The sequence below is a fragment of the Hippoglossus hippoglossus genome, chromosome 11 (assembly GCF_009819705.1).
Source record: "Hippoglossus hippoglossus isolate fHipHip1 chromosome 11, fHipHip1.pri, whole genome shotgun sequence".
In the NCBI taxonomy this organism is placed as follows: Eukaryota; Metazoa; Chordata; class Actinopteri; order Pleuronectiformes; family Pleuronectidae; genus Hippoglossus; species Hippoglossus hippoglossus.
Window position 1 is genome coordinate 7,908,831 of NC_047161.1, and position 16,724 is coordinate 7,925,554.

The window sequence follows — 16,724 nt, forward strand, 5'->3', positions numbered from 1 at the left end:
ACAGATCGCCAAATATGAAGCCAAATCATCTTGATCGCCCCCTGTTGGCTGGTTGATATTGATCAAAAAAGTCAAAATGCATTTTTAACACAGTCTCTGTCATTTAAGGTAGTTCTCAGTGCAAAGAAGAGTTTAAACTGGGTGTATTAAGATACTGGAGTAGTATGCTAACCGGATAGCCCCAGTCTTACAATCCAGTCTTTCCGTTAGCGAGTCACTGCAGAATCCAGTCTGCCTTGAAGAAGTATAGCTGCTCAAAGGGTAAGTTATTACATCATCTGTATCTATTTCATTGCATTTTGAAATTCACATTTATATGCAACTGTATCTAATCATCTAGTGCCATCATTTAAAATATTTCACCTTTACTGTCATCTGTATTTTTTTGCTGAAGAAATTACTGTCTTAAGTCCTTACCAAACCATATCTTTAATTATTCATCGTAAACGTCAAAAAGGCGTCCCTACGCAGCAGTAGACATCAATTGTAGGCAACTCAGTTTATAAAAAGTTCATTGTTTTGACGTACAAGGTTCCTGCATCACAACTGGGAGGACTGACAGCAGTGAAATCACCAAAGTCAACTTTTCAGGGATGAAGAAAGAAATGGGGCCATATTTTCATCTTTGCTGCGGTCACGGGATTCAGCGCACAAAGTGCTATAGTAGCCTTCAACTCAACACAACACGATGTACAAAATGTTGTCAGCATGTCAGAGAAAACTCACAACACCAGCGACTCAATCTTCCACATACTGGGGTTCCTGCAGGACACTGACAGTAATGCCATTCCACCCCTCTTCCTTTTTTCAATCAGATGGCATCAGTATCCATCCTCACTATAACCGAGGGTAACACTCCTCATGCTGTCTGCCATGTGTGAAACTAATCAAAGCCAAAAGCTTGTGTGTCTGTTTGTGTATGGGTGTATCGTCTTGCAATAGCCATTGGCCCTTTGTTGTAAAGTCAATGATGCTGTCTCTTGTTGTACATTTCCCCCCCCCTTTCGCACAAACAGACACTCCCTTTTCACACACTCATATACAATCTGTCTCTCTCCATACACTCCCCACAAGCAACATTGCTCGTGCACAGGCAGCTGGCGATGAACAAATATTCTCTCTGTTGTCGGGTGTGTGGGCATAAACGCCCCGTGTATCTTTGTGAGTCTGCAAAATGGGAATCACTCGATTGTGTCGACGGCAGCCGCCTTCACGCCCTCCGGCACTGTGGCTCCTGATTGGATATCTCATTAGTCAATTACCTCATAAGTGGATGTCCCATTGAGGGACCGTGCTCCACTGACAAAAAAAATAAATAAATCCGTCCCTTTTGTTTTGCTCGGATGCTGTTCTTTTCAAGACTTCTTGCGAATCGGGATTCCTATATTCCACAGTCGCAGTTAAGCCCCCCCGCTCATTTATACGACCGCGTCATGCCCGTCCCAGAAGGACTCAAGTCAAATAGTCAGAATCCACATCTGGCAGGGTCTCGTCGTCCCCCTGCTGCGAGGACTTCGCTGTGCTGCTGTTCTCAAGCATAGCTGCTCCATCTGGTGCGGGTCCCTTCCATATCAAACAGACTCGACTCACGTTGCCTGTCACTGTGGGAAATGACATTTTAGCATTCAGCGGTACATGTGATCTGTGTCTGGCACCTGAGTGACTGTCTCTTGGCCATTTTTAACCACCGCTCACTTGCCTGTTTGGGCGGGGTGGATAAATATAGACGGGGAATGAGTTGTCAAGATGGAGATCACCCCAAAACCTGAAGATAAACAATTGTTCAACGGGCATATAAACACATAGCAAATTTCTGTTTGGAATTGGCAGCCCTGTGACGGTGTCAGTATACTGGTCTGAGAAAGACAACGAATAACAGGATAATGAAGTACTGTTTCAGAGAGTTCAGGTGCTCTGCCTTAAGTAGTTCGACTGCCTCAGCAGAAGTGCTTTGTCGTTTGGTGGAGCAGCATTCTGAAACCCCTTTACCCCCTCTCCTCCAAACCTTTCTGTAACTTTTTGATAGCAACAATCTGTCAATAACAACCACTTCATGCAGCATTTATCCAGGTTTGCAGAGTAGAGAAAATTGTCTGGACTTGAACCCCTGTGTCCTTTTTTCCCCTATTTTTCACACAACTACCTATGTCAGTTTTCATATCTGCTACAAGTTAGTTCGTCTCTGCAAAATGTCTCGGGCGAACGACATTGTACACTGTTATCGCAATTTGAACGACCATCCCATTTCAGCCGTCTCTTTGATGGCATGATTTTAAACCTGCCTACGAGTGGAGCTTGAACTATCCTTGACTGTCATACTTGACTTGTCAGACCAGTTTGTTTTGAGTGGCTGAGAGCACAATGTAAATAAAAGCTAAAGCCCAACGTGCAACAATTAGGTCTCCAGTCGGGAATTGGCCGTTCTGAACTATGGAGTCAAAACCTTCTTTTCCAAATGCTGCCAGTGTCTCTGTTAGCTTTTTTCAAAAAGGAGTTGTTTTTTCTTTGACTGAAAATACAATTGTCATTGCGATAAGCAGAAGGACGGCGCCGCTCTGTTTTGTCGGACGCTAATAAATTCTGATCGAGTTTTGTCAGCTGCACCCTGCGCCGTTGCTTGAGGACAATTCAGAAACATGACAAACACAATACAGAAAGTAATCGGTGGAGAGGGTCGTTAAAAGATTCGCCATGTTCCATTGTGCCGTCCGCAAATTACAACGATAATGTTCATATATGGAGAAGAGATTGCAGATTGATTCAAGTTCTTGTCAGCTGTTGGCTTCGGGAATCCAAAGAGACGGCGCCATTTTAAATCGTATGAAAATAACTGATTGCTTTGTAAAATTGCACAGTAATGGACACAAATAAATAGACTTCTGAGATATGATCATGTATGTGACCTCGTTTGAACCGGTCCTGCCACTCTGTAGGTGGCAGGGGGATAAATAAGGACAAGTTGACGTCGCTTTGAAGAAGACACCATTGCCTCCACTCATTTGCAGTATAGAAGACGCTCCGGATGAGGCTTTGTGTACAGTAGGCAAAGTGTGTTAGTGAACCGCAGTTTCCTGGGTTTCTAGGACATGCTGGAATACATTACATTTGCCTGTTCACTACATCTACTTTTTTGGGGCCGACTGCAAAGAGCGATTGAGGAAAGTGGATTACTCATGCAAATCTCTCAGGCCCGACCAGCGCTACCTCTCTCTCTCTCTCTCTCTCTCTCTCTCTCTCTCTCTCTCTCTCTCTCTCTCACATTTTATTTTTCAGCCGCAGACACTCCTCCCATCCCTTTCCCTCTCCTCCTCCATACCTCCACTCCATATCTACAAATCTCTAACCTGCCTGTTTTACATCTTCTACCTCACATTTTTCTCTTCCCCCTCCAATTTCTGTCTCTTCTCCTAAATCCCCCCCCCACTATTCACTTGTTATATCGCCTCCTTTTTTTCGTCTTTGCGTCCGTCTCCTCTCTCTCAGGTCCCATCCTTTCTCTTATCCTATATTCTCCTCATCCGCGCCTCTCCTCATCACACCCCTGTGCATGTCCTCCCTCTCTTCCCTCCCTCCGTCCTCTTCTCTTTAGCTCCCACGTTTCCCCCCCCCGCTCTCCTCCCTTGTTTCTTTTGCTTCCCGTCTTGCTCTCTCTCAGGACATGAACCTCACACACGGCTTATTGATTTCTGAAAGCAACACGCACACATGCAGCTGATCTAGGGCCCACAAATCTGCGCACGGAAGGATTTGAGACCCACATGCGGTTAGACAGATGCATGTCGACGGCATGTACAGTATGAAATGCACACGCCCGACGACAGCAGTCGTGCAATGAATATTTAGCCGATGCCAGAATGATTAACACCGAGTTTTTGATGGGGAGAAAGGGAGAGAAAAGAGGAGGGAGAGAGCATGTGCCTGTAGATGGCAGAAGAGTGCTTTAAGGGAATGTGGGGGAGTAGATCTCGCACACACGCACACACACACACACAGACTGTCACACACATACAGGCACACTCACCCACACATATTCTCATTAGCCATCACACAGGCACATTTATATAGCCTCACCTGTGAGGATGATCCTGCAACTTCGAGAAATTCCCAGGATTGATTTCAAACGCACAGACACACACACACACACACACACACACACACACACACACACACACACACACACACACACACACACACTAACACACACAAACATGCAAATGCTGTATGTTTGCATTGACGCTGGACCCAGACTGGGAACGGTCAGAAAATCAGAAGCGCTGACTCTAATTTCATACTTTGATTATGATTCGGGAATGAAATTGACCAGTGACATGACTGGTTTCCCAAATGAGGCTTGCATATTTCCCTTGAGGCTGCTTGGTGACAAGTCAGAATCTTTAAAGGCCCCTAACATTCAACTTAATTCATATTTCTATCAAAAGGGTTACTGAATATGGTGTTTATTTTCTTCGGTAAATTAATTTGTATTTTTCCCTGGAATAGCCTAATTTATTTGTTTATGTGGTGACAGTTGTGTTTCAGTTAAGTCATTTGTGCAGCCGGTTGGTTGTAGTGAACTTTATTATATCTAATAACACTTGATTATCAGATAAAGATAAACAGAACATTGAGATACACAAATGAAAAGATAGTGAACAAATAAAGATTTGATGACAATTCACAAAAGTTCCAGTTGACTGTAATACTGTTCTGTAAACAGCAGTTGAACCTCTATAGGTTGATAGAATTCATATTCATTCTTTCTACAAGCTGCTTGGCCAGATCGTCCAAAGACTGAACCCAGTCGCTCCCAGCTCTCTGTGGTCAAACGGCCTTAAGATCAAGGACTCAACGTTATCTTCAGTCTGAACACGGCCCGTGCGTAACCTTGGATATGCAGCAATGCCATGCAGCGAGAAACGGATGGTCAGAGACGGGCGGTGATGCCATGGTTTCCTCTGAGGGTAAATAAAAAATGGATCTGTGTAAATAATAAAAAAATACCTGGCGGTTTATTCAGTCGTCCAAATCATGCTGCTTAGAATATATCAGAAGTGGAAGTTAAATGTATTGTGCATGCAAGGCCCCTTCCTTGTTCGAGTTACGATGAATACACTTTGTCGCTGTCTTGAGAAAGTTTCTGGCTCCACTCGCCTCAAACCATGAACATGTCCGCTGGTTAACTATGAGTGTTGTGATGCCAACACAGATTTTTCAAGCTGTTTGGGGGGGCGTCTTTGAATTGTGTACATTTGTACGGCAAATTCACCGCGGCACTTTAGATATTTTGTTTTCGACTTCGTCTATTACGTACATAATTCGTTTCAAAGTGAAAATCTGTACGAAACTGAATTGTTTTCATCACTATTCTGAGTTGTACTGTCACTAAACGTGTACACGTATCGACTTAAAAATCAATCACACAGCATCGAGAACTTCACTAGTGTCACTTCACTGGGCCGATAGATGTGCTCAAGTGTCTGCGTTTGTCTTCCCAGCCCAATTCCCAAACTCTTCCTGGTAAGCCTTTTATTGGTTGGTCCTTGTGACTAATCATTGGACGCAGCTCACCACATCACGTTAAGAGGCAGCATTCTTCCAATAGGATCTAGCGTTTAATTTGTCTTCATCTACCAGAGTCATTTCTTGGTTTTCCGGTTTCTTCTTTTGGTCGTATTTGCACAGGAGGTAAAGTTTTGGCAAGCGCCCATTCCTCAGTGCAAGTGGACGCCTCTGCATTTTGTCCTTTTTTTCCCTCACAAGTGCAAGAAGCACTAAGAACATCAACCCAAAAAACAGCAACCTAGGTTTTTTTTTTCTTTAGAGAAAAGGAGAGTCCATGTTAGGCGATTATTTCCGAGCAAAAGCACGTGAATGGAAGCAGGAGCTTACGAGGAGCACTCGAAGGCAGCATCTCTGTACCGGCAGGGAGACGGAGGAGTCGCACCAGCTGCTTCACCGGAGAAAAGACCTGAGTGCACCAGGCAAAGGAGGGATGATACGTGTCTCCTCTGGTTTCTGACAACAGGAGGGATTTTCATATGAGCTCGGACCTCTGCAGAGAACTAACGGAGGACTGTCTCGGCGTAACGAGCAAGCTCTGGTTTGGCTTGTTTGGTAAGGAAATCTAAAGAGGAGTGACTGGTGCTGATGTGAAAAGTCAGATGCATGAGAGAATGAGGAGAGAGTGATTCATTTGTCTTCATTCAGGAGAGGAGAGGAGAGGAGAGGGATGCTGCGTTTTCCTCGGCTCTTCTTCTGAGAGAAGAAGAGGAACAGTCAAGTGGTTTTGGAGGCTTATTGCTGCAAGAGAAGACGTTCGTTTTCTTCTCTATTTTTGAAATAGCAAAAGAGGGACAGACAGAGCAGGGGGGATTTTTAATTTTTTTTTTCTGTTAGGATTTACGCGAGAAGAGGAAGAGGAGACGTATAGTGCACTAAAACGGCACGGGAGGAGAAGCGCATAAGGAGAGGTGGGAGAAACAGCCTGTAGGCTTTAGAAAGAGGGATATATGAGGATGGAGAGGGGCTGCAGCCCGGGGGAAGTGTGGATTTGAACCTCTGCCTCCCTCTCAATCACTCTTTTACAAGGGAGCGGGACGGAATAGAGAGATATTGACGGCGAGCATCGCGCAGACCCGGGCGGAGAGAGAGAGAGAGAGAGAGACAACCTGTGCGCCTCGTCCTCCTCCGTCCTCCCGCTCCATCCTGCGCTTTCCTCACTCTGGATGTTGACTGAATTCATTTTTCTTTTCGGATATGAAGGATTTATCTAGTCTGTGTTAGAAGGAGGGGGCAAATAAAACCTCTCTCTCTTCCCCCCCCTCTCTCTCTCTCCCTCTCCTTCTCCTTCTCCCTCTCTCTCGCTCTCTCTGTCTCTCTCCCTCTCTCCCCCCTGGTTCTCTGGATGTGAAGCAGCATGCGGCCCGGTGAGAGCTCAGAGGGCTCGCGCTCGGCTCGCGGAAGATGCGTTGACGCTGAGCATTTTACCGACAGCGGCTGTCTCGAGCACCCCTCGTCGGCACAGCGGCGGATGAAGAGGGGGACGACGGAGCGGAGGATGCGGGGGACGTGCGGGAGGATGACGGACCGAGGCGCGACGGCCACGCGCTGTTTTCTCTGGAGCCTGGTTCTCTGGTCGCTCTCGTCGCGCGCGCAAGGTAAGGGGGAAAGCGCACACGCACGCACACACATACACGCATGCATTCAGTCAGTCAGTCAGTCACTCACGCGCAAAGGGTGAATAAACGCCCTCACGCACGCACGCACGCACAGTGACTGGTTCGTGAGTTTTTTCTCTTCTGCTGCAGTCACAAGACATATGCTGTGCGCGTGCGTGAGGTGTCTGAGCGTGTGTGTGAGTTAGAGGGGAGGTGTGTGTGTGTGGGGGCGTGCGTGCGTGCGTGCGTGCGTGCCTGGATGTATGGTTTGTTGCGGAGGAATAGAAACTGGCTTAAAGGGAGGATGGAGGGAAAGAGGGAGAGAGGGAGAGAGGGAGAGAGGGATGGAACCGGCAACAGCCTCTTTCCCTCTTTCCTCATTTTGTGCTCCCTCCCTCCCTCCCTCTCTCTCTCTCTCTCTCTCTCTCTCTCTCTCTCTCTCTCTCTCTCTCTCTCTCTCTCTCTCTCTCTCTCTCAACCCCCCCATCCTTCTCTTCAATACAGCCATTGAGCTGGTAGCCAATAAATATTCTTGCGGTAGCTCTTGGGCTGTGGCAGCGAACGTGAGCTGCTTATACCAAAGTGTGTGCGGGACTGTGTGTTTGTGTGTGTGTGTGTGTGTGTGTGTGTGTGTGTGTGTGTGTGTGTGTGTGTGTGTGTGAGTGTGAACGTGAGTGTGAACGTGAGATGTATACAGTGATGAGACCCCAAGCCTTACACAGCATTTTATCCCCCCCCCTCCCCAAAAAATATTTCTCCCCTCTTGCCCTTCTATTCATTTTCTGCTGCGTTTCACTCAAAGGATGTTATATAATGGTGGTGTCTCCCCCCTCTCGCTCTCGAACACACACTTTCTGCCCTTGCACCCCCTCCCCAATCGCTCTCTCTCTTCTTTCGTTCCCCTCGTCTCTCTCTCTCTCTCTCTCTCTCTCTCTCTCTCTCTCTCTCTCTCTCTCGCTCTCCCTTCTCTATTTCCTATCCAGGGTGAAATAAAATGTTAAAATATTCACAGTATAGCACACACTCTCTCTCTCTCTCTCTCTCCTGCCTTCTTTTGTCTGACTGTATCTTGGTCGTCCTCTGCTTTCCATTTTTAGTTTCTCTCTTGATCCTTTTTCAGAAATGCTGCACATCACACACACACACACACACACACACACACACACACACAGATATACTGTATACACCCGTTGCTGCGTCAGGTGGTGCGGACACTAACTTGACTATTCATCACCGTATCGTGATAAGAAAAGACAGGAGGGTGGAGGAGGAAGTAGAGGAGGGAAGAGGTGCGTATATGAGAAAGAGAGGAAGAGGAGACAGGGCAGAGAATTGGGGGGAGTAAAATGGGGTGATGAAGAGGCGAGAGGAAAGCTAGAGGTGAGGGAGGGAAGGAGAGAGTTGAGTGACAAAGGGGGGAGACAACTATAACGATAGAAAGAGACTGAAGTTTAGAGGCTCAGGCTGGAGTGGGTTTCTAACCACATACGTCAAAGTCGGTGAGTTTCTGATAAGATCCAGTCAGCTTGATTTTTGTCAGAAGACTTAATGTTGGGTTGAGAACCTGGTGAGACTGAGATTGTAGAATTGTCCAAGAAGGCAACAGAAACCCTCAAAAATCCAGCTATCGAGAAGCATTTGTCATCGTGGAAGTAACGTGTGCATGATCCTCGACTGTGAGGAGATGGCGTGTGGGCTGACTGAGCAGAAGTTCTATGGATTTCTACAGTGATTAGACGAATCGAACACTGGGGACGTCTAGACACTGGGCTTTCTCCATCGCAGAATGCAGGATTGTAGTTTCACTCCTTTTCCAGCCTTTTTATGAACCTTTATGTTTCACTTTGAGGGGCTCGCGTGAGAGAGATTGTGATTTGTGAGGTGTCGACCGAACAAAGACGAGAGAGGTGGGATTTCCTCAGGCACAGGAGATCTCATTTGAAACCCTTTGGGGGCGCAGATCCTGGAACAGACTGTCCTCATGTTTCATATAGTTTTTAAAGGCTGAGCTGAGGAATAATTCTAGTTAAACGCAAATTCTGATTAATAAAATGTCAAAGATGCCAAGCAAGCAAATATAAATCTTATTTTCAAAGTGTAGAGGCTGAAGAGAAAAAGTAAATAAATGTGTAATTAAATGTCCCCTTGATCCATGCTGACATTTTGAGAAACCAAGGCTATGAAAATAGAGAAAAAAAAAAAGCTGCGGAATTAAAACCAGCCACCAGCCAAATGCTCTTACATTTTGGCTGTGAATGGTAAATTAGACTACTCAAGTGGCCATTGGCAGGTAACCAATCATTGTATGGAGCCGCAATTCTGTTCAAAAAACCAATCTGGAAGGTAAAGTAATGAAACGGGCATTAATAGATTGACACGCTGCCGTAGCCATTGCACAAAAACGTTAATTTCTCAACTTGCTTAACACATTTGACTTGCAGTGCCAATTCCACAGTAATGGCATCTTTTGGGCTGATGAAAGGCTCCAACACTCCAGCTTCCATTGGACCCTGTTTTAGTATCTGACAGGTCATTATAAAGCTTTTTTTGCTAATGTGCGAATGGCTCGTGGGAATGTAATTTAAAAAGCATAACACTGAACTTTGTTGAAGTTTCTTTTGGCGTCGGGCGCCTTAAGACAACTGCTGCACTCATCCTCTCTTCTTCTTCTTCTTCTCACCCCTGATCCCCTCTTTTTACTGTTTCATCTGTTCTCCTCCTCTCCTCCCAGATGCTCCGCTCAGCCTCAACTCCACCTCTCCTGTCTTCCCTTCTCCCGTCCTCTCGCTCCCCTGTTTTCCTCCCCCTCCGCTCGGCGCTTCCTCTCATCTCCCCCTCGCTCCTCCTTTCATCTGTCAGATTTGTCCCGTGGCTCTAGAGGCTTAATTTACTCACCAAACATACGAAATCGCACGTGTGTACATGCACTCAAGTAGAAGAAGAACCACAAAAAAAACCACACACATTTCCCGACGTCACACTCAGACCCTGAATGTATCACACTCTGCGCCTTAACAGCAAATCCCCGTCTTTTCAGCGCCATCTCCACGATTAACCTTATCGCAGGTTTTTATTGACCGTATGGATTTCATCAGCACTCAATCACAGGACTATCACCGATCAATCATCTCGCACTAATTATCAATTAGACAGCCAGGTCATCCGTCTGTAGTCATCAGCGGGGTGAGGAATCGTAACCGTCCTGCAGAAGGCTGGACTTCAGCGAGTGACCAAGCAATTACCCCCACGGCTAAAAATAGCTAATTTAATTTATATTGACGAGCCATGGAAATGTAGTGCTTTGTTCTTGCAACATGGCTAAATTGAAATTTATCAGTCGTCCCCCCGGTAGCATCTAGTAATTTAATGCCGGTCATCAGTTTTCGATTGGACGGGCTGTCAGGCGCAGCAAAATGCTCCTCCAACCAGGTTTTATAACCCATCGCTGGATATCAGAGATTGATTGGTGCAGTACACAACTGTGATGTTGATTATAAGTCATTGATGGATGTCGTCCATAATTATGCCACTGCTGATCATTTACCTGCATATTTTGGCGATCACGCTCCGCTGTCAGCCATCGATTGATACCCCGCGTGCGATTAATAGAACGGGTAATTGGTGAGCTCGGAGGCGTCCTGTTCTGTCGTTCTGTTTGGCACATTGAGCACTGTACACACACACAAGTCGTCTCCCGCTGAACATTAGCACAACACGGGCTCTCTAACCCACGTTTAATCCTGTGGCTTATGGTTGGTTTCTCGGGGAGGGAGATGTGTCTGTCGCAGCCTCTTGATCATAGAAATACTTTTGACTTATTAAGGAAGGGAGAGCGGATGGAGGGGTGAGGAGGAAGAGAGGGATGGGGACAGAGTAAGCCGAACATAAACCAGTTAATATTTCAGCCTCGTTCATCCCTCGACTTTGATATGAACACAATCTCACCTCTGTCCTCTCATCATTGTCTCTTCTTTAATCTCTCTTTCACTCTTTTTACTTATTGTATTCATTTTCTGCCGTTGCGTCCTCAGCTCCATTCTCTCCCCGGCTGTCCCCCCTGACTTTCACACACCTAATCCTCTCCTCTCTCCGTTTACAACCTCAACACCGAGAATTTGTAATCACTTGTTTTTTTTTCTACTTCTCGCTTTTCACTCCCTCATAACCTCCTCCTCCTCCTCCTCTCCCGCTTTACTTTGCTGTCAAACATTTGATAACAATGCCGGGAGGAGCGTGACGTGGGAGTCGCGCGGGGAAACATATGGGTGGTGATTTGACTGTGACACCCAGGATAGTTTCCTGTGTAATACCTCCTGTAAGCGTTGGTATTTTTCATATTTAACAAACAACGCGCTGCTTCCTTAACCGTAACCCAAGTGGGTTTGGTTACCTGAACACAACTCGGTTGCAGAGACATGCAGTCGGAGACTAAACCAACATTGACAGCGGACACATTCGCAGATTTATACAACATGAATATGCAATATATGTAAATATTTTCTGTAATATATCAATTACGATGTGTATGATCGTGATGCAAGCAGCATTTCCCCAAAAGCTTTCTTTCTCCTCAAGGCAAAATACATGCTTATGGATGTAATTCATGGGATAATGGTTGCCCCTAACCCTGAAGAGCAAGTGTGAGTGTGAGTTGCTTCATATTTTTTAATGAATCTGAAGTCTTTGATATTTTACAGCATCAGAGGGCATTTGACTTTCAGTTCCAGTGACTTTTTCTATTTAATTTATGCTCTCTGTAACCCTTTTTTTCTCACTTTTCCCTCGCATATGTATCCCTGCGTTTATTCCTATTTCGTAAAATTTCACTCCTCCGCTCTCAGTTTGTTTTTTCCCCCTCTCCATCCATCCTCCTCCACCTCTAATCACCAATTCTTCTCTCCTGCTTCCTCCTTCCAACATCCACCCATGCTGAATTTGTAATCACCACCTTTCTGTCATCCCACATCTGTCTCCTCTTTCCCTCTCTCCGCCTTTCTTTTTCCTATTTTCATTCTTCCATTAGTCTTGCCTGTCCTCTCCACTCCCCCCCCAGCTCCTACTCTTAGTGAATTTGTTATGTGTTGATTGTAATAGGTGGGCACTCACAGGGTACAGATCTGTGGATCTCACATGGCCATTTCCTCTCCTTTCCAACGACAGAGAACACGTTTCATCCCTGCACACAGATTGCCCCCCCCCCCTAATTATGTGCTTTTAAAGATCTCCAGAGCCAAATCTGCTCCAGTATTTCAGATCTGTGTTTGCCCGTTGGGGTTTTTAGAAATGTCAGCGTGCACATATTTAGCTGCCTCTGCTGTCAACAGGCTGTTAAATTAAAAGAAGCGATCACTTTGCCGTGCAAATATTAACAAAGAGACACTGCACTAAAGTCACTGTAGCTTTTCCAGGTGTTCTGAGACACTGTGGGGCCATAAAAGCTTTTTGGAATATGCCATTTCTTTTCCTTTTATAGTCTAAATGTGCATTTACGTAAGCGTAATAAGTATAATCATAATCAAGTATAATTGGGTAAAAAACATGGTGGTTTTGTGCAGAAGCTGTAAAGATAGCACAACAATGGACTTAACCGTAAACAACAAACTGTGTCTACATGCACGCAAACGCAAATCACATTCATTGGGTTCAAGTTTCAAGTTGAACCACAATTAATTATTCCAAATGGGAAACGAGGTTCTCATTGAAAAGCCATCAAACTGTGAAAGTCATCTGTGTTTTCCAGTTACTCAGAATGTGACTTTTGAGACATATGAGGTTTCCGCAGAGCACAGGCACGTTGCATGTCTCACGCACACGCACGTGCACGCCCACAATCTGTCAGCCCTCCGTAGCCTCTTCATTATTTCAAAGATGATTAGAAGTAGACATGACGTGAACATGTTGAGCAGGCGGACACATGCACGCACACAGGCACACTCGCGCACACACACACACACACACACACACACACACACACACACACACACACACACACACACACTTGCACATGCAAACTAATAAATACACACAAATATGTTGGGTACACCGAGATAGCATGTGTTACCCTGAGGGTGTGACCGCAAACGGACTCAAATACATGCAAGCACACAAGTGCACAAGCACACACACATGTGCAGGGACAGGCACAGGCACACAAACACACACACACACATACTCTCTCTGATGCGTTACGTGAAAGGCAGATGATAAATTAACAAAGACAGACAGCCTTATATCCAGCTGCTGCTCCCTGTTGGTGGGTGGGTGGGTGGGTGGGTGTGTGTGTGTGTGTGTGTGTGTGTCTGTGTGTGTCTGTGTGTGTGTGTGAGAGGTGCTGGTAAATATTCCTTGTAAAGAAACATGCAACACGACCAGTATGGACAGAGGAGAAGGAATTGCAGTTTGGAGTAAAAGGAGAAGTACTGTGTATAGGAGGATGGATGGATGGACACAGTAAAGAGCAGTGTGGGGCAAAGGTTCGATCCCCGGTGACAGCCAGAGTCTGTCCCTGTCAGACTGTCCTTGAGGAAGATACTGATGCCTTTAATGACTGTGTGCTGCCCCCTGGGGAAAATATATACTGCGGCTGACATGAAATCCCTACAAGACCAACAGCACAGCAGAGCAGGACCTGAATAATAACAAATAATTCAGAGAAGAGGAAAAGAAAACAGAAAAGATTGTGCATTATTGTTCTTGTGTTGATAGCTTCGTCAGACCAAACCATTTTGCTGTCATGGCAACCAGCTGCTAACTGGAGCTAAATAAATTAAATATCAGTCCCATCCCCTCCCCTTTGGTTCATACCTATTTTAATAAATTGGCTGGCAGCTTCTTCTTCTTCTTCGCTGCCTTACTCATCCTGGATGTGAGGGAAACAAAAACAGCCTTTCTTGCTTTGGTTTATTCTAAAGCCAATAAGCAAAAGTAAATTTAGAATGAATGCAAATTACTATCTAAAATAACAATTGTTCTTATTTTTGAACCATTAAATCCAAGCGCTGCAACAAGTTCTTTAAATGGGTAGCGAATGATTTGTGTGTAGCAATAAAATATCTTGGGAATAGCGTTTTGTTAATTGTACTCGTGGCTTCAAAACACCTTTTTGGGTGCTTCTTTTGATTGTTCCATTAGAGATGTTCAAAATCTACATGAGTACAATTTAGATTTACAAGTTTTTATTCTTATTATAATGCTGTATCTTCCATGTTTAGCCAATGGAAACATGTTTGTGTGTGCAAATAATTAACCAGACGGGACCATCCATACTCATGAATATAACATGAAGCTTTCATTTATTAGATTACTTACGATCTGCTCCCCCATCATAAAGGTTTTGTAAGATCTTTTCTGTTTATATAAGTGTACATTCACAGACACTACTTTTAATACTTTATATTGCCTTACATCGCATTTTACTCAGAAGTAAATGTATTATGCAGCAATGGTATTATGGATATTCAGGTATTAGTAGCAAGATTAATAGATAACCCTAACCCTTTTAATATCATTTCATCTGTCCCTATGTTGCACACAAAATATTTAAGAGGCATTCGATATAATTAATACCAGCCCTCATTACTAACATGCAAGTACCAGATTCATATAAACTGTCTATTTTTAACAAAACCAATGATTCTCTCCAGTGTGGGTGTGAGAAAACATCTGCTATGTGGGATGCTCATGCATTAAATGCATTAGCTGCTGCTAACGTAAAAAGCCTCAAGGGACATTTCAATAGGCACCTATAATGGTTCCTGTATGTTTTTGAATATTCAATCAGTCTTATAATTATTCTTATGTGTGTTAAATGAAGTGGTTATACAGGCATGTGCTTAGTGGTTTTATAGAACAGCCTGGTCTCTAAAGAAATACACAACTGCACAACACACACCTACCCCAGACACATACACACAAGCATGAAGTTAATTGGATTAGTCGGTTTGTGAGACAGATGAACTCCCCGTGAACCCCGATATCTTTGCTTTTTGAAACTGCATTAAGTACTGTAGTGGGTTTAATTAATCCTACAGGGGGCATCTGGTAATCACCGTGTAACAAAACACATATGTTGTGTTGTTATAATAAAACAAAACAACCACTATAGTATTTCTGGTACAACTGGGTATTGGGAGAGCGTGAGAAAGAGAGCAGCAGCGGGTGCTTTTTTGTCTATGTTTTTAGACCTGGTGTGTGATGACAGGTATGCCCATGTGCCCCAAACCCACAGAAACATAGCTGTCAGCAGACATCACACGCACTTTGTTACCTAAATACACAATCGCACCAGCTCAACACCTCATGCCGTAATGCTCATGAGATCGGCCTATTCTCTCATTATGGTATTGCATGGATGCCCTGTACCCTGTAGTTAAATAACCCTGCTGGATTTCCGTCAGCAGCATTTTACGACACATCTAAATCTTTGCAAGATGCCGTTTGGATTATTATCATTACTATAATTGTGCAGTTATACTCATGCATATGCACCTTTGCCTCCTCTTCTAGTCTTGGCTAGAAGTCTCCAAGCTCTGCAGGTGATGCATTTCCTGTCTGAGTCTTGCGCCTTGGGAGCCTTTTTGTTCTGTTGGTTATTCTCTCTATATATGTGTGTGTGTGTGTGTGTTTGTGCGCGCAGGAAGCCTCTGTGTGCATGTGTGCACGTGCGCGTTTGTCAGCTTCTTTCCCAGAGAAGACTCATTTCCCCAGCAGGCCCTGTCAGGCTGTTTCTGGGCGCATTCAGTTCACAGCTGGAGGCTACTGCTGTCACTTCTTCTCCTCTCCTCTCCTCTTCTCTCCCCTCCTCATCATCCACTTACCTTCTTGTCAGTCACTACACTGGAAAGGCTACGCACCCCCATGCAACACTTTTTTGTGCAGCTTTCTTCAAAACACGTTAAAGTGAAGGGGAATGAGTTCTTCATAGTTGGCAATACAATTACTACAAAGAGACTGGGCCGCCAAACAGTTGCACAGAGAGTCAAATTTTTACTCCAGTTTTTTAGCCCAAGTCGTCACTAAAATTACTGTTTTCAAAAGCTTTCATGCTTGAGTGGCCACCAGCATGTCCCAAAAAGGAGGACACTTCTGCAGGGCAGACAGGGATAGAAACCAAAACAGCTCCAGTCACAGTGTGTGTTTTTGTATGTGTGTACATGTACATATACCCACACTACTATAAATAACTCTCAAGCACAAACATGGCTTTTGTATATGGACTTCAAAGCAAAAAAAAGACATAGAGCAAATGTCAGCAAAGTGGACGTTGAAGTGGAAATTATTCTGTACAACAAAAAAAACATAATAGTAGTTAGTTATATAGTTATAGTTATTGTTATTGACATGTGCAAATATACATTTGTGCTTTGCAGGGAAATTAAGTTTGCATCTGCAGTACATTAGAGAGGTGACGGCGTGCAGCCTTTGTCCACCTCGCACATAAAAGCTCAGCAGGGTGTTGCAGCGGACACAAGTAAACGTTTTGATCTTTGACACCGGCCGTCTGTTTCTTGCACACTCCGATCCTACCCCACTTTCTCTCTCGCTCTCTCGCTCTCTTGCGCTCTCTCT

At 44.8% G+C, this 16,724-nt stretch overlaps 1 protein-coding gene across 6 annotated transcripts in view; it reads left to right on the forward strand.

The window, feature by feature from the left end:
• Positions 1–5,780: 5,780 nt before the first annotated feature.
• Positions 5,781–16,724, forward strand: part of csmd3b (CUB and Sushi multiple domains 3b) — a 319,867-nt gene continuing 308,923 nt past the window's right edge. For 4 of the 6 annotated variants that reach the window (XM_034599797.1, XM_034599799.1, XM_034599801.1 and 1 more), the window contains exons 1-2: positions 5,782–6,114; positions 6,916–7,157. In XM_034599797.1, the coding sequence (XP_034455688.1) occupies positions 6,917–7,157 (241 nt within the window). In that variant the 5' untranslated portion in view covers positions 5,782–6,114; position 6,916. Of the gene's footprint in view, positions 6,115–6,912; positions 7,158–16,724 lie in introns of all 6 variants that reach the window. The other 2 variants (XM_034599800.1, XM_034599798.1) reach the window with 2 other exon arrangements.